The sequence below is a fragment of the Silene latifolia genome, chromosome 10 (genome assembly GCF_048544455.1).
Source record: "Silene latifolia isolate original U9 population chromosome 10, ASM4854445v1, whole genome shotgun sequence".
NCBI classification, from domain to species: domain Eukaryota; kingdom Viridiplantae; phylum Streptophyta; class Magnoliopsida; order Caryophyllales; family Caryophyllaceae; genus Silene; species Silene latifolia.
Window position 1 is genome coordinate 44,507,967 of NC_133535.1, and position 22,213 is coordinate 44,530,179.

The 22,213-nt window shown below is 34.0% G+C and overlaps 3 protein-coding genes across 5 annotated transcripts; 1 reads left to right on the forward strand and 2 right to left on the reverse strand.

The window, feature by feature from the left end:
* Positions 1 to 5,948: 5,948 nt before the first annotated feature.
* Positions 5,949 to 6,703, reverse strand: LOC141605573 (uncharacterized). Its single transcript, XM_074424406.1, has one exon. It carries the CDS (start codon positions 6,572 to 6,574, stop codon positions 6,119 to 6,121), a length of 456 nt encoding a protein of 151 aa, XP_074280507.1. The 5' UTR covers positions 6,575 to 6,703; the 3' UTR covers positions 5,949 to 6,118.
* A 224-nt stretch (positions 6,704 to 6,927) lies between these two features.
* Positions 6,928 to 9,192, forward strand: LOC141605572 (GTP-binding nuclear protein Ran-3). The gene is made up of 8 exons (XM_074424405.1): positions 6,928 to 7,031; positions 7,116 to 7,185; positions 7,425 to 7,481; positions 7,563 to 7,680; positions 8,296 to 8,385; positions 8,489 to 8,668; positions 8,747 to 8,824; positions 8,900 to 9,192. Exons 1-8 carry the CDS (start codon positions 7,029 to 7,031, stop codon positions 8,967 to 8,969), a joined length of 666 nt encoding a protein of 221 aa, XP_074280506.1. The 5' UTR covers positions 6,928 to 7,028; the 3' UTR covers positions 8,970 to 9,192.
* A 3,016-nt stretch (positions 9,193 to 12,208) lies between these two features.
* LOC141605575 (uncharacterized) lies at positions 12,209 to 16,087 on the reverse strand. Of its 3 annotated transcripts, none has more exons than XM_074424408.1 (4): positions 15,900 to 16,086; positions 15,121 to 15,557; positions 14,372 to 14,930; positions 12,209 to 13,518 (listed from the first exon to the last, which is right to left on the reverse strand). In XM_074424408.1, the coding sequence occupies exons 2-4, from the start codon at positions 15,523 to 15,525 to the stop codon at positions 13,379 to 13,381; spliced, it is 1,104 nt and encodes a 367-aa protein (XP_074280509.1). In that variant the 5' UTR covers positions 15,526 to 15,557; positions 15,900 to 16,086; the 3' UTR covers positions 12,209 to 13,378. The 3 variants fall into 3 exon arrangements, with proteins under 3 accessions (XP_074280509.1, XP_074280510.1, XP_074280508.1); XM_074424409.1 differs by having other exon boundaries at positions 14,532 to 14,930; positions 15,900 to 16,082; XM_074424407.1 differs by lacking the exon at positions 12,209 to 13,518 and having other exon boundaries at positions 13,971 to 14,930; positions 15,900 to 16,087.
* Positions 16,088 to 22,213: the final 6,126 nt, after the last annotated feature.

Below are 22,213 nucleotides of genomic sequence, written 5' to 3' on the forward strand. Positions count from 1 at the left end.
TAGTATCTTTGAAATTGACCATCTTAATTAATTATTTTATTTTAAGGAAATTGACCTTCTTAATTAATTATTTTATTTTAAGGAAATTGAACATGTTTTAATCTCTTACAAATGTTTAGGAAAATTATCAAGCTTCTATAAAGTTTAATTTTAACCTAAACTTTATAATATTTGCATTGAGATCCCTTAATGGGGTCCATCACACGGTCCTAGTGATTTAAAACTATATAGTATAATTAATTTGTATAACTTTCTTTAATTACATTGAATTCCCTTGGTTTCTGAAATTAATATATAGTATTGATTCCGTATTAAATCCGTAAATAAGTAAATTGTATCTTTTTCGGCGTTTGATTTTGTTAATTTTTTTTCCATATATCATAATCAAGTCACTTGATATTATTAATAATTATTTTGAATTAATTGACAAAACTACTATTTCACCTAACATTCATATTCATATGAAATAATTATTTTGAATTAATTGACAAAACTACTATTTTTCAGCGTCATTCATATTCATGTGAATCTTTTTCAGCCTAGGTAGTTTTTAAAATTTTAGTTTAATATTGTATCCCGTATTTAATTCGTAGATTAGTAGATTGTATTTTTTCAGCGTTTGATTTTGTTAATTTTTTTTTCATATATCATAATCAAGTCAATTGATATTATTAATAATTATTTTATTTTAATTAATAATCTAAACGCATAAATCTCATATCACACCAATTTGTCAAATTTGCTTTTTTTTATCTAATTTCCAAAAGATGAAAGAAGAATGTGGTGGGGACACTTATGTTAAATAATAAAATAATGCACTTTCAACCACAGGCTGACACATCAGCTCTGTAATTGTTCTTTTAATATATAGGATTTATGTTACTTCAGTCTCCACTCGGCACTAGGTCACTCACTAGGTGGCCTCATACCACCAAGGCACCAATCATACGGTAAATTGTAAGAGTAATTACTCCCTTTTGAAATCAACTTTTTTAAAAATACTTCCTTTTAAATTTTTTTGCTAAAATTACTTCCTTAAGTTACATTTTTTTGCTAAAATTGCTCCAAACACCAATTTAAGTGACTTATTTCGTCTATTTTTGAACTTATTCCGCTTGTAGCTTAGCCAATTTATACTTTGAAAGGTATAACTATGTAGATAAATGTAAGGGGAGTTCAAAAATAGAGGAAATAAGTCACTTAAATTGTGAGTTTTGAAGCAAATTTAGAAGAAAAAAAAAATGCAACTTAAGAGAGTAATTTTAGCAAAAATGCAACTTGAGGGAGTAATTTTTAGCAAGAAATGCAACTTAAGGGAGTAATTTTAAAAAAAAAAAAATTAAAAGGGAGTAAGTTTAAAAAAGATGGTTTCAAAAGGGAGTAAAATCTAATTTGCTCAAATCGTAATTTGATGTCGACCTCATCAAACAAACCATTTCATATGAGATATGACGGCTAGTCTTGGACCGTGATATCCATTTGGACTCGACCTGTCAAAACCTAACCTAACCTGACCCCAAAACTGACCGTAATCCGACCTGTAAATAACCCGGTTTTTTTAACCCGAACATGTTTTGCTCCCGTAAACAGCGGGTCAAAACCTGGCCCGCAACAGGTTGACCATGGGCTCAAAACAATATATCTTTTTTTTAAAATACACAATGTCATATAGGTATTGATGACTTATAAATTTTTGAGGGAAGATATGTGCAGCAGGAGCTGTTAACCAGGCTAACAATCTTTTAGAGACTGATCAGGCACAAGCAAAGCACACCCTTGTCTTGCCAGGGATGCCAGTCACAAATCAAGCGAGCAACAACATTCAGGCAACCTCAACTACCAGTCTAGTCTCATCAGGCCACAAGAACAGCAGCCAGGCTAGCCACCAGCAGCCACCTTGGCCAGCTGAATCCTTGTTCAACTAATCAGAAATAAGTCCTAAGGAGCCAGGTCAAATTCCTAAAGCATTGCACAAAAATTCAGACTGAAAAGCTAGTTGCAGGAGGAAAAAACAGATAAAGCAAAGTTGCCATTTTTTGCCAAACAAGGGAAAAACTCTCAACAAAGAAGATTTTGGCCTATTTCAGCATTCATTATATAGAGCCTTGAGCCACAGAAGATGCCTGGACCAAGGCCATTTGACCTTCAACAACCAGCCAAAGAAATGCAACAGCCAAGGACAACATGTCAGTATCAACCTGCAGCTCTTTTGTTCCTATTCAGTTTGCCTTAATTTCTTTTGTATCCATTGTAAAATAATTCCACCACTCTTGTTTGCTTCCTAAGTTTAATCCTGGCCCTTACATGGAGTTTATCTAGGGTTTTACATGTACTGAAACCTTACAGGAATGCCTATATAAGGACCATTCCTCAGTCTGTTTTACTCAGACTTTGATTAATGAAAACCTTGAGATTTCTCTCAACAATTCCAAATCTTATTAACTTTGTTGAGTCTTAGTTGTAAGTCAGACTTAATATCTTCTTGTGCTTGCTTAGAAGGTGATTAAGGATCTGTGGTGTTACTTAGGATAGGACTGTGCTTGCTTGAACTATTCTAAGTGCATTGTCTGTCTGTTGTGAGTTTGCTCTGTGCTAGATCTCTTTCTCTCCACGTACCACATACTTGAATGGCGTTTAGGGAAATTTTTTATTTTGGAGAAATTAAATAAGAGTAGGGTACGATTAGTGGTGTTTTAGAGAAGAAAAATGGCATTCTGGACAGTAAAGAAGGTTTTGAGAAGAGTAAAGGAGTTTTGGAGAGAAAAAACAAAAAATAAAATAAAATAAACCGATAGAACAGGTAGCCCTTCCACCTATTTTATTAGTGGACAACCGGTGTAATCAATACATATATATAAAGCAGAAACTTTTCGAGCGATATTAGAGAGTCCAAATTTTTTAGAAATCCTAACAAGAGTAGATTTCGAAAAAAGCTAAATAAATAAAATTATCCTAATAAAAGTAGATTTCTTAGTATTTAAAATAAATTTTAATAAATTATCCTAATATAAGTAGATCAAATATATTTTGATAAAATTATCCTAATATAAGTAGATTAAAATTATCAAATAGATAATAGAAATTCATAATAGTTCAAGTTATCACATTTACTTTCCCCACTTATGGTCTCATACATTTTTAGTTTGTATTCTCGCATTCAAATTCAAGAAGTTGGCAAATAAAAGATGAATTTATTTATTAAAGTGTTATGCTAAGATGATGTAGTGTAATCTTATGTAATTACACGAAGTATAAATTACGATTTCATCAAAATGTAATCACTAAATAATCATTGGAGTGTGTGTATAGAAATCATAAACATAAATGCCTTCATATATACATTCAAGTTATCAATACATAAAACATTTCACTAATCTATATATGTTACTATTTTTGTTTAACTAATTTACTTTCTATAAGAATGTGGAGATAATTAGATGGAGGAATGAAACCGAGAAAAACTGAAGTAGAATTTGGGGGTTTAAACAACTCAAAGCTTTTGTGTAACAATGAAACAACTCAAGTGTTATTTATATGATGAATTGATGATAGGTTCTAGACTCACGCATTAGTAGTATTACTTAATTTCATCTACTACAAAATTTCATATATACCACCAACATATATCCAAGTAATCTAACCATTACGAAATACTCCCTCCGATCCAGACAAAAGGTAACATTGACTTTTTCACACTTGTCGAGGCACGTTTTGCAACGTAAATATCTTTAGTTACACATTATTAAAAATTATAAAAATTTGATATTCTTATAGCATTCATGACGATGATTCAAACAAGATCTCACATGAATATATGTTGTCTTATTGATTAAGAATAATATCGAAGATTCCTTACGACCATGAATAATGCTAAAAAGTCAATGTTACCTTTGGTCTGGATCGGAGGGAGTAGTAGGTACTACATACTCAAAATACACTATGTAACTAATTATATGGTATATTAATGTCAATACACCTTATTCATATACTATATCTCAGATTTCATTATAAAAATTAACTGAAACCTAAAAAACGAGCTTAAAAGTAGAATAAATTGAGTGTAAATTATCAAATTACTCATCAAATTCATTCTTAAAATAGAAATGACAACAAATGACTGAGACACTCCAAAATGAAAAAGGACAACAAATGACCGGGACAGAGGGAGTATACTACTAACTGACATTATTAAACTAAATTGGTAACCCAACTATTATAAAAAATGACATAAACTACTAACTGATGTTGTCACATATAATACTACTAGGTGCCGTGCATTCTATGTAATAGAACAAGAAATATTGCGTGATGTCTATAAGGAGCAAATACTCTTAATTGTAAATAGTCAAGGTAAAATTATGTTATAAGAGATCTAACATTTTCTCTCAACGCACTAAATATATATAATTATGATACCTGCTGTTTTTTGTAACATCATTCAGTTTTACGTAGTTGTAAAATAATTTACAAAACTCATAAAGATATGTCTCCGTTATTAAGGGTTCATATTGGCGAACTCCACCATGTTTATAGAGAAAGAATTTTGTATCTAATTAAAAACCGATTGTGCCTGTAACACTGAAAAAGCTAGCGACATACTATAACTATGTCACTTGATGTTATACTAATTGATGGCAAAAGTTTTATACTAAAAGCACAAATAATTCATCGGCTATCATCTATACCAATCACGATTTTTTTCCATCGATGATAACATAGTAGGCTTTTTTATCAACTTAAGATTATATTTTTACAGATAATCCTAACGGGAGCACCGTGCATCGCACGGGCTTTCCAACTAGTAGTTGGTTATAACGATAGTTAAAATATAGTTTGTAGTATTTTGAGAAGTATCTTAATAGGTCAGAGTATTCTCATTAAATAACTCAAAAAAACACTAAAATCATCCTAGATGATTGCAAACATAAAGTTACAGGAACCCAAACTAATCTGATCCTTACGTAACTCAGTTAAACCATTTACTAGATTTAATAGGACAATAAAATGAAAGAAAAAGTCAAATGTGATTAATTATGTATACAACTTTAATTTTTCTCTTAAAATCTTGTACTTCACGATGATGATATTATTAAATTTCGGTAATAATATTTCAGTGTAAATTGTTATCCAGCCCCCTTGACTTAAATGTTTGACTTAATGTTTGAGCCTTAGATAATCGTACACAAAATTAGTACAGTAGTTTAAATTAGGGGTGAGCAAAAATATACGATACGGTTTATAATACGGATACGATACAGTATACGATTTGAGTTATACGGATTTCCGTATATACGATACGAAAATCCGTATATACGATACGGTTTTATAAAAACCGTACCGTATCCGGTCGGGCAAAAACGAAACCGTATATACGGTTTCTGACACGGTTTGAAGTTTTTGTATAAAAAAAGTTAAAAAAAATGCAAAGTTCCTCTTTCAACTCCACTCTTTTAATGTTTTTTACGACTTTTTTTTACTAACTTATCTCAATAAACAAAAATCAGCCTTTTATAAGAGGTGGTCATGTTAGAGGTAATTATTAACTCTTGAATAATTACAATGTTTAATTGGGCATTTGTCAGCAAACTGTATTCGTATATACGGATTCCGTATACACGGTTTTTCCGGGTACCCGAAAACCGTATATATGGTTAAACCGTATCGGATCCATATAGTGATTTTTGCGATTTTTAAAACCGTATACCCGATACGGTTTTTAAAACCGTATCGGGTACACGGTTTTGCTCACACCTATTTTAAATCTCGACCCTATCTAACATTTAGATCAAGATCGGCCACTGCCCTCACATGCACCATTCTACTACGATTCTTTCTTCTTAAGACTTTATTCCACTACAAATCCTAACAATATTCAATTGTTTTTCTTAATCTTTGTGAAAAAAGTGAATGGGCAGTAAAAAGTGGGGAGATAAAAAATAGGCATGAAGTTAAACAAAGATCAAGCATGAAATAACAGAGTATCTGAAAAACATTAGAATTACAAAGTGCGAGGAACATGATTATAATAATAATAATAATAATAAGTATATAACAAAACAACTTAAAAAGATGGGTTGACAAAACATGTTGAAATTTCAAATATATGGCTACTACTTAGTTAATTAGCAGTGGTTTTGTCCTCTTTATCATCCTCTTCAACAAAAGCAGTAACAGGGTAAGACCTTGAAATACCAGTAGGGGTACCAAAGGTAATTTTGTCAGGAGTAGTATCATCAATATAGATCTCATTGAGACTGATCCAAATCAATATCTCCTTAGCTTTGACACCATGAACCTTCTTCATTCGTTTGTTCTCAACGAAAGCCGTGACGTGTGTATCGTAAGATACGTTTTTGCTGATCTTGGTGAACTTGTGCTGGATCGGTTTTTTCTGGGTCAACCATACAAACCCGGTTTGCCTGTTATACCCAACCTCTTGTATGTCATCCATTGGTAACAGACCGTTCGGCATGTTAATTTCTGCCAACAGTTCCTTTGATTTTTGTTTGCATAGTTGTGCTCCTGTGTAAACTTCTGCGTTTTCTCTGTGACTTTCAATGAATTGGACAGACATCTTTCTTGTGGTTTTTGGTTTTTTTTTGGTGGAGGAAGGAAAGTGTTGGGTTTTGATGAGAATTTGTGTGTATATATAGGAGTTTGTGGAAGTCAGGAAAGCTGATTTTGAGGGCAATTTCTTTTCGTTGTGGGTAAGGAATTAATTAGGAGGTGCATTAATTTAAGGTAGTTAAGACATTGGGAGATGGTATAAATAAATAAGTTAATAAAAGCGTATGACTTTATGGAGTATCTTGTGCTCATGAATAAGACGTGTCAATAAAGAGAGAATCGGACGGCGGAGATGATAGCGTTGGGGAAACGCCATAGAACACAAAATTCAAAGGAATCCCAAAACCCTGGATATATAAACCCCCCATCCTCCATTTCCTCCTCCTTTCTCCTTTCTTTCTCTCTCCTCCATTTTCGCATTTCACTTCCTTCTCTATTCAATCAATTTAAGCTCGACAACCATGGTTTCTTCAACTACATCTCTCTCTCTCTCTTTTTTCCCCTCAATTCTATTTTATTCTAATCGATTGATTTGATTTGATGAACAGGCGTTGCCGAATCAGCAAACAGTTACATACCCTAACTTCAAGCTTGTTCTTGTCGGCGATGGCGGTACAGGTATACATTTTTTTGAAATAGTTACCATTTACTTGTTAGATCAGCTGTTAATAGTTAACTAGATTTGTTATTTGGATTTTATTTCGACATCAATTCGTCGTAAAACCGTCATGTTCGTTCTGATCTCTCTTCCGTTTGTTTTTAAATCTTGTATGAATTTAGATATAGAATTCGTAGCGGTTTTGGTTCAGATGAGTGTGTGTATAGAAGCTTCATTTTGAAGTTTTAATGATTTGTAGGGAAAACTACTTTCGTCAAGAGGCATCTTTCTGGTGAATTTGAGAAGAAATACGAGCGTAAGTTGTTTTCTATTTCCTTACTTTGTTGTTTGGTAGGAGATTAATTAACCATGTTTGAGGTTGATTTACGCTACGCAGCTACTATTGGTGTTGAGGTACATCCGTTGGACTTCCACACTAACTGTGGGCAGATTCGATTTTACTGCTGGGATACGGCCGGCCAAGAGAAATTTGGAGGCCTTAGAGATGGATACTAGTCAGTTATTCTCTACTTGCTTTCTTTCTTCATTTTTCGTGTCATGCTAAATTTGAAAATGTTATTTTGTGTACACTCGTAGTAAAGTCGCATTGATATAAACCTATGTTACTCATGGTACTTCCATCTCAAGAAAATGCTTACTTGTGTTACTCGTGGTACTTTGACTCTCAACTCTCAAGAGCGTGCTTACAACGTTTTTTTACTGCAAAAATGATTGAGGCTGACACTTTTGCATACACTCGTAGGATTCCTCTAAACGAGTTACAGTAACATAACCCTAGAACAGACACTTGAATGCCCTCTTCATATTCTGAACAAGTGGTTAATGTCTTCATCCTCACTCTCCAGTGTGACTATGATGACACTTGGTATCATGGCACACTCACAATGGGGTAGTTTCCAAGTTATTTCTAGAGGAGATACAAGTCGAAGGACTTTTGTGTCAGAGTGATCTCTTAATTGCATATAAGTTACTACTTTGATCGTACATTGACATGTTATTCAGTGTTCTTTCACCTAGCCACCTAGGTTTATTGGGAGTCTCAATGTTAGCAACATCTAGTTCTTTTCTAATCTGCTTTTACTAAAACCATCTATTGTGTGTGTTTTCAGCATTCACGGTCAGTGTGCTATCATCATGTTTGATGTCACTGCTCGTTTGACGTACAAGAACGTTCCAACTTGGCATCGGGATCTCTGCAGGTCGCATCACACTTCATGCTTACTCTTTATCATGGGTGTTGATATTCTATGAATCGATGTTATTTCTTAACAATTTCTTTGATTGTGCTTTCTTTCACCTCAGGGTATGTGAGAACATCCCCATTGTGCTCTGTGGAAATAAGGTTGATGTGAAGAACAGGCAGGTGAAGGCCAAGCAAGTTACCTTCCACAGGAAGAAGAACTTGCAGTACTATGAGATATCAGCTAAGAGCAATTACAATTTCGAGAAGCCCTTCCTTTACCTTGCTCGCAAACTAGCTGGGTTAGTATATCTTCATACTATATGTTATTGAATCAGGAAATTCTTTCGTTGTCTAATTTAATGCTCTGCTGTTGGCAGTGACGCAACCTTGCACTTTGTGGAGTCCCCAGCTTTGTTACCTCCCGAAGTTCAAATTGATTTAGTTGAGCAACAGAGGTAATTTTCTGTCCCATGTTTATGTTCCATTTTCTAATAGGTCTGTTGAATTAAATGATGTGTTTATTTATGCAGGCATGAACACGAGCTTGCCATGGCCGCTGCGCAGCCCCTTCCTGATGATGATGATGATGCATTTGAGTAAATGTAATTTGTTAGTTTGGGAAGATGGTTTTGTTGATCTTCTGTTGTTTGTACCCGTCTGAATTAAAAAGATTTTATGAATATTGGGGTGAATTTTGGATTCCCGGGTTTTTTTTTTGCCCTTTTTAGAAGTTAGACGTGTGTTGGGCTGTGGAGCTAAACTTTACTCGTATTTCATATCACAAAGTGCTGATGCTTGAGGTAGAGCACGATTTGAGAGTGGTTATCTGTGTTTGCGGGGATGTAGTTTGTCCCCTATTCTGTCAACTTGTTTGTGGGGTTGCATTTGCAAGATTTTGTGCTTCTTGAAAAGGTGGTTGATTGTGCGATTCTCAACCAAAGATTAACATTGGTGTGACCTTGCATTATCTTTTTTGTGTTCTTTTCCCGTGCGGGGAAAGGTAATATAAGGACTAAATAAAAAGAAAAGGAAAAGGGGACATCGTCTCCTCAATACCCAAATTTCTCTATTTGTTCCCTAATCTCTACTCTAATGAGCTTTGTTTGTTCGCATTACACTTGTTTAGGTGTGTCGGGTTAGAATTGCGCATTTGCACCTCTTCTAAGTATATTTTAGGGTTGTTTAAAAAAAAAAACGAGTATATTTTAGGGTTTAAGCTATTTCCCATGCTCCTTATTTTCTCTCGTGATTTCAAGTGAAATTCGATTCAGATGTACTGGTATTTGCTACTGTTGATGCCATATTTCGATTCGTGATTTGGGCAAGTCTTTTCATCGTCAACCTATTGAACTGGTCTTTTCTTTTTTTCAACTGTTTATTTGGCTGCCTACTATTTTTTTTGAGGTCCAATTGTTTTTTTTGGCCGCCTACTTGTTTATCATGGAACAAGTTCTTGCCCAATAATTCAATCGGAGCACCTTCGAAAAATAAAGAACTTTATCCCATTATCCGTCGTGGGTTCGGCGGTAACCATCCGCATCTTTCAGAGCTTGTACAATTCCATATGCTCGCCATCACCAAGTCATTGCCCAAAAGATTTCAAAATAGTGGACAAGATTTAGTTCCTCCCAATTTGGAATTCATTCCGCGGCGCCGTCGTTAATTATTAGATACAATCAATCCAGTAGGGAGTTTGCAGATTAGGCCTTCCTAGAATGCAAGGTTAGAGCATCTTTAGTGGTGAGCCATATTTCATTGTAGCTTGACTTGGCATATAGTTATTTCTAGTAACCTTGCTTATAAGCTACATACCTTCACAATGGTGAGCTACATTATCTTGTAGAAATTTAATATTTCCCACTTTACAAAAGCAACCAATAAAAAGCAAGCACCTCAAAATCAAGCATGTAGCTTGGTAGAGCAGGTGTAGCTTTCTAGCAGGTTGTATTTTTTTGACTCCAATGGTTAGCAACATGCTTGAAAACTTTAATAAATTGCAAGCAGGTCCTTTGTTGTAACCATTGGAGATGCTCTAAATTAGGATAATAATTATTGAGCCTTTTGAGGAACATGAAGTTTTTTGGTTGTACCAATTGTTTTGGGTAACCCTCGTCTAAATTATCCAGCGTCAATTGGGCATAGTATAGAAAAACCGTTAAATTTTGAGAAAGGTTTAGTCTGTTTACTAAAAGAAATGACCATTTTCAAGTCATTCCCAATGTAAGACGGTTCTTTGATATAAAACACCCAATTTCCAACTTCTACAAAATTAATAGAGAGTAATAGTAAGATTTACTCTAAAATATGAACCATCAATAAAAAATGGACTTCACTCTTTAAAAAATGAAGATTCTAATGTTCGATTTCAGTCATTTGTTATAAAATATGATTTGAGAGTCAATTTTAAATATACGAAAAAAAAAATGACGGCAAATCAAATACAAAAATCAGTTAAAACTCTAAAACAACCACGTATAACTTGTTTGGTAGGAAGTTTTTGTAAATTTGAAATTAGGTTTGTCGAAAGGGTGTATTGTCAATTTTCCCTTTTAATTTTACTATTCGAATGGTTTTTTCGTCATATATCCCTGGACGATTTGGAAATCCTTGGCAGAAGATGTATCATCTTGAGCTGTCAAATACGAAGTGTTTACCAGAATTGAACTACAATGTGCTTCAAACAAAATTTGTTTTTGGTCTTCCATGCTCTCTATCAAAACCATAGTATTATCAAGGATGTGAAATTAGACCTTCATTTTTTCGATGAAGTGATAATTAAACATTGCTTTCGTGAAGCCAACAAGGTTGCTGACTTCATGGCTTCAGTTGGACATTTATGTCCAACTCTTTCGAGGTGGTTTGATAGCCGGTGGTTTCAACTTACCTCCCTCATTCGAAAGGATGAGATAGGTTGGTCCTACCTTAGAGGATCAACCTAGTTTTCTTACCTAAAAAAAAAAAAAAAAAAAAAAAAAAATCCAGATATGCTGGATTTCAACCAAATAGTCTTAGGGTTGTTTGGTTGCCACTTAGAAAACATAGGCATTAGAAAATCCCATAATTTTGAAAAATATGTGTTTGGTTGCCATAAATTTTGGAAAATGTAGGAATTAGCACTTCCCAGGAACTTCCAATGCCTACATGATGTGGATAGTTGCTTACCTACTACCCCTTGGTCATTGGAAGTTCCTGTGGAATTTAATTCATACATGAGCAACCACACACTTTTCTGAAATTCACCCGAATTGGATGAGGGAACTTAATTCCCATGAATTGTATTTTCCTAGGAAAATTAAGTTCCTTAATCAACCAAACAACCCCTTAGTTTTATTCCTCGTAATCTTAATAAGGTTGCCCATAATCTGGCTAGAACCGCAATAGGTTTGTAAAACTTATAACTTTACAACTGCCAAAAAACAAAAAAACAAAAAAAAAACCAAATACCTTTAGGTAGTGTTTGGAAACACGGAATTGATTTCATTTTCATGATTTCAATTGTAGAAATTGAAGTGTTTGAATTCAATTCAAAATTTGCGTTTGGGAAACCCTTGGAATTGGAATTAAACTTGGGCGAGACGGATATGGGTCGAGGCCATTGGATGTTTTATATCTGAAAAAAATTTAATATTATCTCGGAAAATATTTGCGATCGGAAAAAATACCACAAATAAAAATATTGTGATGAAATTTGCGTAACAAAATAAAACGTAAAAAGTGATGGAATTGAAATGACTAGTATATGGCAGGTATTTGAGAACCCCAAAATTTAACTAGCTTGGAATTGATAAGGAATTGAGTCAATTCCAATTCCAAATCTAGTGGTTCCCAAACACTTGAAATGTCTCAATTACGGAATTCAATTCCAATTCAAGGTTCCCAAACATACCATTACGTGTAGTCCACATGCAAGACAATCTTAAACAAGCCGACATTATTTACATAACCAAATATATTACCAAAATCTAAGCTGACAATAAACTCGGATAGTCTAGAACACAGAAAAAAATTGAGAAGCAGTCGTATTCTAAAAACGTAAAAGTTGAATACTACATAATACAACCTAGAACGGCAATTGCAGAGTTCATGCCAAACTGTTGAGAGAATGACCACTAAATCATTTCTTCATATAGCTTCATTGCCTTCATCTCTACAAAAATCAACAGATAGAAGGTGTAATCTAGTACTACTGCATTACAATCAAAAGAACCTGAATAGATTGCCATCCTGATGCCAGTAAAGCCATAACCAAACTGAGATATATGTACATTGCCGAGTAGAGCGGGCAATAAAAAATAAACATAAGAACGAGTTAACATGAAAGTGTAGTTGCAATAACAAGATTCCAAAATAAGTCGGCAGAGGGGAAAAGAATGTGCAAACCATACGAAACCAAACAAGCTCCCTCCAACTTCAAGTAATTGACTAATTAGAAACAATTCGGACAAGTGACGCAGCAACAATTTAGATGCAAGTGTTTAGAGAAGATTTGTGAAAGTGCTATCCTTAACTTATATCTATCTTGGTTGATAGATGTGCCTTATTTCAGAGTTATTTCAAAGCAAATGTTTGATGCAAAGTAAAATATTTGTCATTTGTGTATTAAAAAAAAAAAAAAAAAAAAAAGCGCTTGGCAGGCCCCTGAAGAAAAAGTTCAGCTTCAGACAGTTTAATGACAAATTTGGACCTAACCTGGCAGAACCCAAAACAATACAAACTCCATCCCATTTTCATTGTTCTCGTTTGAATTTGATGGTCATGAGACATCAACTTCAGCCTTTAAATCTCTCTAAAAATAAAAAGACATAAAGTTCCATTGTAAAATTTCTCATGTTTGATTGGTTAAAACCTCACTTTATATAAAATCAATTTTCTAGCTAATTGTAGATTATGAGAGCATATAAGTCTAAGTCAAAATTAAAGTCAACATCAATTGACCAACAAAGTCAAATAAGTATGATATACTGTAATAGGGATGAAAAGAGTTGCATAAAGAGAATACGCAAGGCAAATCAGATACAAATTGGCTTATCTGTTATCTGCAAAGAAGACAGAGCGCAGTTATGCCCTTTGCCTGAAGCCAAAGAGCTAGTGGTCAACCACGATATCATCTTTAGACTGCGGCAATAAGGCACCCGTGCCTTGGCAGGCCCTGAAAAATTCATAGGCACATCAATGTTACTGTACCCTTTAGTAAAGTATACCCTGTCAATAATTAGATTTTATACCACCCAATACGAGCAGAAGGGTACCTCATCCCCACGATAACGCAAGAACCGCTATAATTTAACAATACAAACAAATGTATCTGCAATGTACTATTGTTACAACATTAACTTTTTTGGTTACACCTTGGGTTGGAGTGACGGAGGAAAGGAGGGAGGAAAGTATGATGGATTGATGTCAAGCAATAAGACAGAAAAAACACAGTCCAATATCTACCAAAATGCCATATAATAGCTAAAACAAAGCCACTAAACTTGGGTCAGATCAGATTAATTAATGTCGAATATGAAAAAGGAAATTAGAGCTAGAGCAGGATTTAGAAGAAAGCAACAATATGATGGATGTAATCTTAATACAAAAAATAGTTCCAACATTTAAACATTAAACAAACATATTTCTTTATATTTGGTTTTGCAAGTTGTCAAATGCTGACACTTCAATGTTTGCACAAAGAAGATTACCATTTCCCACTAGAAACGCATAACATCTGAACACATGGCTACTTCTTACAAAGATGAAGACAATACTTCTAATTACAGAGGATTTACCAAGCTAAAATAATTAACAAGCCATAGTGCTAAGTAACAGCTCAGAGCAACACCTTAACCTTCTTAACTCCCTCAAATGTTCATCATTTGAAACATAAAGCTTCATACGAAGATCTGTTAGCATTATTTCCTTTTCCCAATTCAAGGGACCAGATGCATGTAAAGCTTCTAGAGCATAGCGATAACTACGTAAGTCTAACTCATGAGTTTTAAACGCATCTCGATACTCACCAACAGATTTTCCTTCCTCATAACCCAAGAGACTAATTGAGTCGGCATCACTACAAAGTGAATCAGCTTCCTGACTACAGCTGGTTGAAGCATGGCTGAGCATCCTATCAGAAAGAGGATCAATAACGCTACAACTAGCAACAGAAGATAAACCACTTACACAATCCTTTGAGTTGGAGGATCTAGCAAGGAACAATGCATCACCATGGTTTCTCCTGCCAGCATTACTGAAATCAGTTCCTTCCATGGTTAAAATTTGCAAATTTTTATTACCCAGATTTGCCTTTATGTTGCCATGTGAGTCTGTGTTTCCGATGAATGAGTAGGAGTCGTCATCGATGAAATAAAGTTCAGTTTCTTTGTTTACGGATCTTCGTTTCCTCAAACATTCTGAATAAGCTTCTTCACTGGATGAGATGTCTGAGAATGACCTCTTCACCGATTGCAAAGATTTTTCCGTGACTAACTGCGCATTGATAACATTATCTTGCTGAAGTTGCTGTTGCATACGACCATTCTTGCGAGCCCTAATTATCAGATCCTCACATTCTCCGGAATCCTGCGGATAAAGTATAAGAAATTTTAAAAGTTTTGTCAAAAATATTACATGGCCCTACACAATTCAAACATACAACTAAAATCATAAACCGTGAACTAATTTTACAAGTTCTGGACAGGAGAGAAACTGCAGGAGAAAATGATGCAAATACGAAAAGAACAAGAAAAAAAATCTTAAATAATGGACATACCTTTCCTAACAAAATCCACTGGTCGTCTTTCCACTCTTGGCGCATTCTGATATTTGCTTTCTTCACTCTAAACTCATCGATAGATCCCACCACACGAATCTGATAACAATCTTGTCCCAAAACATCCTCAATCACAGAAACTTTCCAGTAACCATTATCAAGTACTTCTACAATATCACCAACAGCCCAATCCACAGAATCTATAACACGTAATGGCGAAGGACGAGGCCTGACCGCTTCCACTGACACTTTATCGACACCTTCTTTAACAATATCTGTACAACGATAATATCTTACCGTGTAACCATCACCATTGTCTGCCACAATCTCCGCACACCGCCAAACACCCGAAGGCGTCTTCTTCTTTGTCAATACTTCCACCATACTCCCAACCTTAAACCTCATGATGATTGTCTTTATAGTAAATTGATTGATACCTGAACAATTGAAATATGATGATTTAGCATATCTATAATTTACAAAGGCATCAAATCAAAACAACAAAAAATAGCAAAGAGAAACGTTTATGCGCTGTAAATACAACAATAATTTGACCTAAAAATAAACAGCACCATATTTCCTATAATTTGGAGCACAATACAAAACAATAAATGGAAATTGAAATTTTGGGAACCCTAATCAAACAGAAATCGAAACGCACGAAGGAAAAAGACAAGACAAAATTGAATCTATCAGTATAGCTTTGCGATTGAATTTAAAAGTAATGAAAGCAATTAAGAAAAACTGGAAAAATAATGAATAGAAGTTGAGAAAGGTACCGTGGTTAAGAATGAAGAGAAACTCCGATTGAAGGAAATAGTTGGATTGAAAATTGGAATTAAGGCGGAAGAAAAGTGTAAAATTAGGGTTTTTGAGTATCGTTGAATTGATTTGGATTAGGATCAGGAAAAGGAATTGAGTTTTGAGTTAGCGTATATTGAAGTAAAAACAGGTGTCCATTTTACCCGTTGCCCCAATACCCAACGTTGTTTTCCGCTTTTTTTTTTTTTTTTTTTTTTTTTTTTTTTTTAAAAAAAAAACAGTATATATATATATATATATATATAAAAAGTGTATATATATATATATATATATATATATATATATATATATATATATATATATATATATATATATATAGTGTAAAGATCAGTGAGTCAAACCACCTCTTACATTTGAGTCAGTGTGAGTCTTCCTTGGGGCCATTGGATGAGGGGATTGAAGAAAGTAAGATTGAAAGCAAAAAAAAGGCAATTAATGTCTAATTAAACACTTCCCCTCTCTACTTTACTAATCCACCTTAATCAAATATTAATACACTATATAACAATTTTTTTCACAAACACTTCTCACTCATCCCTCACAATTTCATTATATTTCTCTCTCAAAATACCCTCATAATCTTATTCCTCTTTCCTCTCAAAGAAACCAAAAAAAAAAACCCCAAAAACAAAAAACCCATCCACCACCACCGTCCACCGTCCACCGTGCCACCCCACCACTGGCCACACCACCACCACACCACGCACCTCCCCCACCCGACGTCTGCCACCAACCTCCTCCTCTTTCCCGCCCCCTCATCTGCCCCGACCTCCCTCCCCCATCCACAACCACCAACCCCCTCAGATCTGTCCTTTTTTTTAACCCCAAATAAATCACCACCCACAACCACCAACCCTCTCCTCTCCGCCGCAGCCCGACCCACTACACGCACACACCAGCCCACCTCACCACGCACCACGCACCACGCTCCCTCCTCTCCGCCGCGGCCCTAGCTACAACCAACGCCGCCTTCACGTCCCGTCTCCTTCACCAACGCCGCCACCCTACCATGCTCTTCTCCATCTCTCCCATTTTCCAGATCTGTTGTTATTGATTATTGTTGGTCGCCTGGTTGGCGTTATTTCAGTTTTTTTTTTTTTTTTTTTTTTTTTTTAAATTATTTAAGATCTATTTTTTTGAAAATAAGATGGCAGTGGTTATTTTTTTTAGTGTTTTGTTTTGATGTTTAAATTTTAGATCTGTCCATTTTTTTTCCACCAACCCCCTAAGATCCATTTGCTTTTTGATTTTTTGTCTTGTTCCACTGTGTCTTTCTCGTTTACTTTACTTTTTTTATTTTTTTTTATTTTTTTTTATTTTTTTTCCTTTCTACCAGTATTAGATCTAACATTTAGTATTTTTTTTTAATTGTGATGAGGGCAGTGGAAGTTTTAGATCTCGTTTAGTTTTGTTTTAGTAAAAGTCGATTTTTTAGATCGTAAAAGTCGATTTTTTAAGTTTTAGATCGAAAAAAAAGATCTCATGTTTAATTTTGTGAGATCTTTTAATTTTAATCTTAGATATATTTAAAATGTCATCTCCTCATTTTTCTTCAATTATTGTTATATTAGATCGTTTTATTTTAGTCTTAGATCTAATAAATAGATCTAAGGTTATTTGTTGATTTTCATCTTAGATGTGCATTTTTTTCTCTTAGAATTTCTCTTTTTTCTGCTAGAATTACTCTTTTTTTCGTTGAAATTACACTTTTTTTCTACTAGAATTACAATTACTTTTTTTTTTTTGCTACAATTACTCTTTTTTCTGCTAGAATTACTCTTTTTTTGGTTGGAATTACACTTTTTTTCATCTTAAAATTACACTTTTTTTCTACTAGAATTACAATTACACTTTTTTCTGTGAAAATTATACTTTTTTTTGCTAGAATAACACTTTTTTCGGCTAAAATTACACTTTTAGTTGTTAGAATTACACTTTTTTCTGTGAAAATTATACTTTTTTTTTTTGCTAGAATAACACTTTTTTCGGCTAAAATTACACTTTTAGTTGTTAGAATTACACTTTTTTCTGTTAAAATTACACTTTTTTTTTACTAGAATAACACATTTTTCGGCTAAAATTACACTTTTTGTTGTTAGAATTACACTTTTTTCTGTTAAAATTATACTTTTTTTTTGCTAGAATTACACTTTTTTCTGCTAAAATTACACTTTTTGTTGTTAGAATTACACTATTTTTTGTTAGAATTACACTTAGCTCTATTGGACTAATGTTATACTCTCAATGGACTTGGTCATATTCTCATATTCTCATTGGACTAATGTTACATTCTCAATGGACTAAAATTACATTCTCAATGGACTGAAATTATACTTTTCTGGACTAAAATTACACTTTTCTGGATTAAAATTACATTCTCTTTGACTAAAAATAACAATCTCATTGGACTGAAATTACACTTACCTGGACTAAAATAACATTTTTTGTCATTAACATAACACTCGTAAAATGCTAAATTACAATAACTTGTGATAAAATGACAAAAATTCAAAATATTATTCGTTAAAATCACTCGGAAAAGATTGAAGTTAAACTTGTAAAACGCTAAATTCTCGAAAATATTTCTTAAAATTACACTTTTTGCCGTTAGAATTACACTCGTAAAATCCTAAAATGTCGAAAACTTGTCTCGAAAAAAAAAAAACGAAAAAAAAAACGAAACAAAGTAAAAACTTGTCTCGGAAAAAAAAAAAAAAAAAAAAAAACCAAAACAGAAAAATGTTAACAAAATTTTCATAAACTTTGAAGTATAAGACAAAATATGGTGTTAATTGTGTATGATAATGAATTAGTGAATGTATTATTAAAACTAGAGAGAGAAGTGAATTAATTAGTGTTAAGTGTGTTTTTTGCTTTCAATCTCAACCTTCCACCATGCATGATCCAAGGGTTGTGGGAGGGACTTATGGACTCAAAAAAAAAAGGGACTTAGAAGAACTTTGCTATATATATATATATATATATATATATATATATATATATATATATATATATATATATATATATATATATATATATATAGAGAGAGAGAGAGAGAGAGAGAGAGAGAGAGAGATGAGTTCAAATGAGTCCACCTAAAATGGTGAGTCCTCTAAGTCCTAATCCTATCCATTGATCTTCTAAGATTGATGGTTGAGATTTTAGAACTTTAAGATGAAAACTTTAATGTTTTATAAATGAAACTTTAATTTATAAGTGTAACTTTAATTCTTTACAATTATAACTTTAATATTTAAGGTTATTTTATAAATAAAAATTTAAATTTATGTTATAAAATTTTATTTTAAATATATAAAATTGATTTTTAAGTGTAACTTTAGTGTTTTACGAGTGAAACTTTAATACTAAAATTTGAAACTTTATTTTTTTTAGACAATTTTTAATATAAAAATTTGAATTTATTTAATTTTACTGATTTATAAATGTAACTTTAATGTTTTATGAGTGAAACTTTAATGCTAAAAATTGAAACTTTAATTTTTTAAGACATTTTTTAATATAAAAATTTGAATTTATTTAATTTAACTGATTTATAAATATAACTTTAATGTTTTACGATTGAAACTTTAATGCTAAAAATTGAAACTTTAATTTTTTTAGACAATTTTTGATACAAAAATTTGAAATTAATTAATTTTACTGATTTATACATTTTACGTAAATATTGTAATTTTATGAAATGTAACTTTAATGTTTTACAATTGTAACTTTAATCATAAATTTTGAAACTTTATTTTTTTTAGGATTATAAATTTCTAACTTTATATTAATTTGAATTTATGTAATGTAGTTTTAACGGTTTATGAAACTTTATTCTCTTAGGAATGTAATTTTAGTCCATGTCATGTGAAACTTTAGTCCATTCATATGAAACTTTAGTCCATATCAGTGAAATAAATATTAGTACATGTCAAGTGAAACTTTAGTCCATATCTTTGAAACTGTAATCCATATAACCACGTCATTATCACCAAAATGACCCCTCTGCAACAACCATACGAGTGAAACTTCAACGGTATACGAGTGAAACTTTAATGGTCGAGAGTGAAACTTTAATGGTCAAGAGATTACGTAATTTAAATTAATTATGTTTCGCCATAACCACTGTAACCATAACCATTGTAACCACCAACACCTGAACCGACACCATACACGAATCCACCACCACACCACCTCCACGCAACAGCCGCGAATGGAGAAAAAAAACAGAAAAAAAAATCGACCACCACACCACAAACGCCCGCAACCACCGACTACAACCACCCCACAGCCTCACAAAGGACCCACCACCACCACCAACCACTCCTTTGCTTAGATCTGAAGAAAAAAAAAATAAGAGGAAGGACCACCATTGGTAAATCGCCACCGCGCGCCACCAACAACAGCACCTACATTTGAAAAAAAAAAAAGAAAGGGGAGAAGGCGGCAGAACTACCACCACACCATTACCCACCGCATTTCCAACCACCACCACCTACACACGTTTTCAGATCTTAAAAAAAAAAAAAAAAATGAAAGAGGAGAAGCGGCGTTTGGTGGCGACGGTTGAGGAAGGGAGGAGGGACGACCACGACGATGAAGGACGGACGAAAGGCGGTGTCTGCCTGTTGTTGTTGGCGGAGGACGGAGGTTTTGTGGTGGTGGTAGGGTGATTAGGGTTGGTTTGTGAGTGAGGGATGAGAGAGACGGAGAGAGAAAAAGGGAGGAAGAGAGAGAAGTGGGAGGCTGTGAAATGAAAAGAAATTAGGTTTTGTTGTGTTTTATATAGCCTTTTTATTTTTAGAATTAATCTTAGCCCTTGATTTTGTTACAATCTAAGGGCTAAAATTAGGACTTATTGGACTCATGTAAGGAGGTGGACTCTCTTGATCTCATTTCTATATATATATATATATATATATATATATATATATATATATAGAGGAAGGATCAAGTGAGTCCACCCAAATTCATTGAGTCCATGAGTCCTCTTAAGGGCCATTGAAAAGATAGGATGGAGGGCTAAGATTGAAGAGGAAAAACAAGGGATTAGTGCAAAAAAGATGGGATTGTTACTAATTAATTAGTTTCCCTCACTACCAACACTAATCAAACTCTAATTTCACTATAAAACCATTCTTTTTCCACTCACTTCTCTCTCCTATCACACAAATATCATCCCTCAATCTCTCTAAAAACCAAAAAAATCCAAAAATCCAAAAAAATTCAAAAACCAAAAAACAAAAAAAATTCCCTCCTCTTTCACCCCCGACACCCACCACCCCGCTGCCCCACAACACCCACCAACCCACCACCACCATCAGACCACCCCTACACACACCCGACACACACAACCCGCCAGAACCGCCAACAACCAGATCCGCCACTCACCACCGCCACCCTCCCTCACAAACTCCTCTCTTCCTCTCTCACCAACACCACCGCCATCACACCACAACCCCACCCCCTGCCTGCACAGAGCACCCCACCACCAATTCGCAGCCCCACCACCACCACCATAACATCCTCATTTTTTCCACCACACAAACACCCGACACCTCCTCACCATACAAACACCGCTCCACACGCGCACATCCCGCTTCCGTCGCAACCATCACCGCTTATCACCACCCACCCTCCACCATCAACACCACCCACTGCCGCCACTTCATCCTTTCCTCTTCCAAATCTGACCACAACAACCACCACCACCACCACTACCATCCAACCGTCACTAGATCTGAAAAATAAATAAAATTTCAATTAAAAAAACAAAACATTTCGGTGAAGGGCGTCTGTTTCTCCTTTCCCCTTCTCAGATCTATTGTTGTTGTTGGTGTAGTGTTGCAGGCAATGTTGTCATTCCGTTTTGTGTTTATTATGTTATACTCGTAGTCCGTATTTTTTTTTTCCTTTAATGTCAGATCTAATGCTACTTTAAGTGTGTTTATTCTTCTTTTTCTTTCTTTTAAAAAAATTAATAATTGGTGGTACCACACTTGTACGTGGTATTGTGGGTTTTGTAGTGGTGATGGGCCCCCTTACTCTTTTTTCTTTTGCCTTTCCGTTTGGTGTTAGTGTTGGGTTACATAATTTTTTTTATTATTATTTTCATTTGTTATTGTGGGTGGTTAATTTTTAATTGCGTATCTCGTCTTTTTTTGTTTTTCTTTTTTAATCTATAAAGTTACACTCTCGTGATTTCAGATCTATATATTTTTTTGTGTTATTTTAAAGTTACACTCGTTTTTCTTTAAATTTACACTTGTAT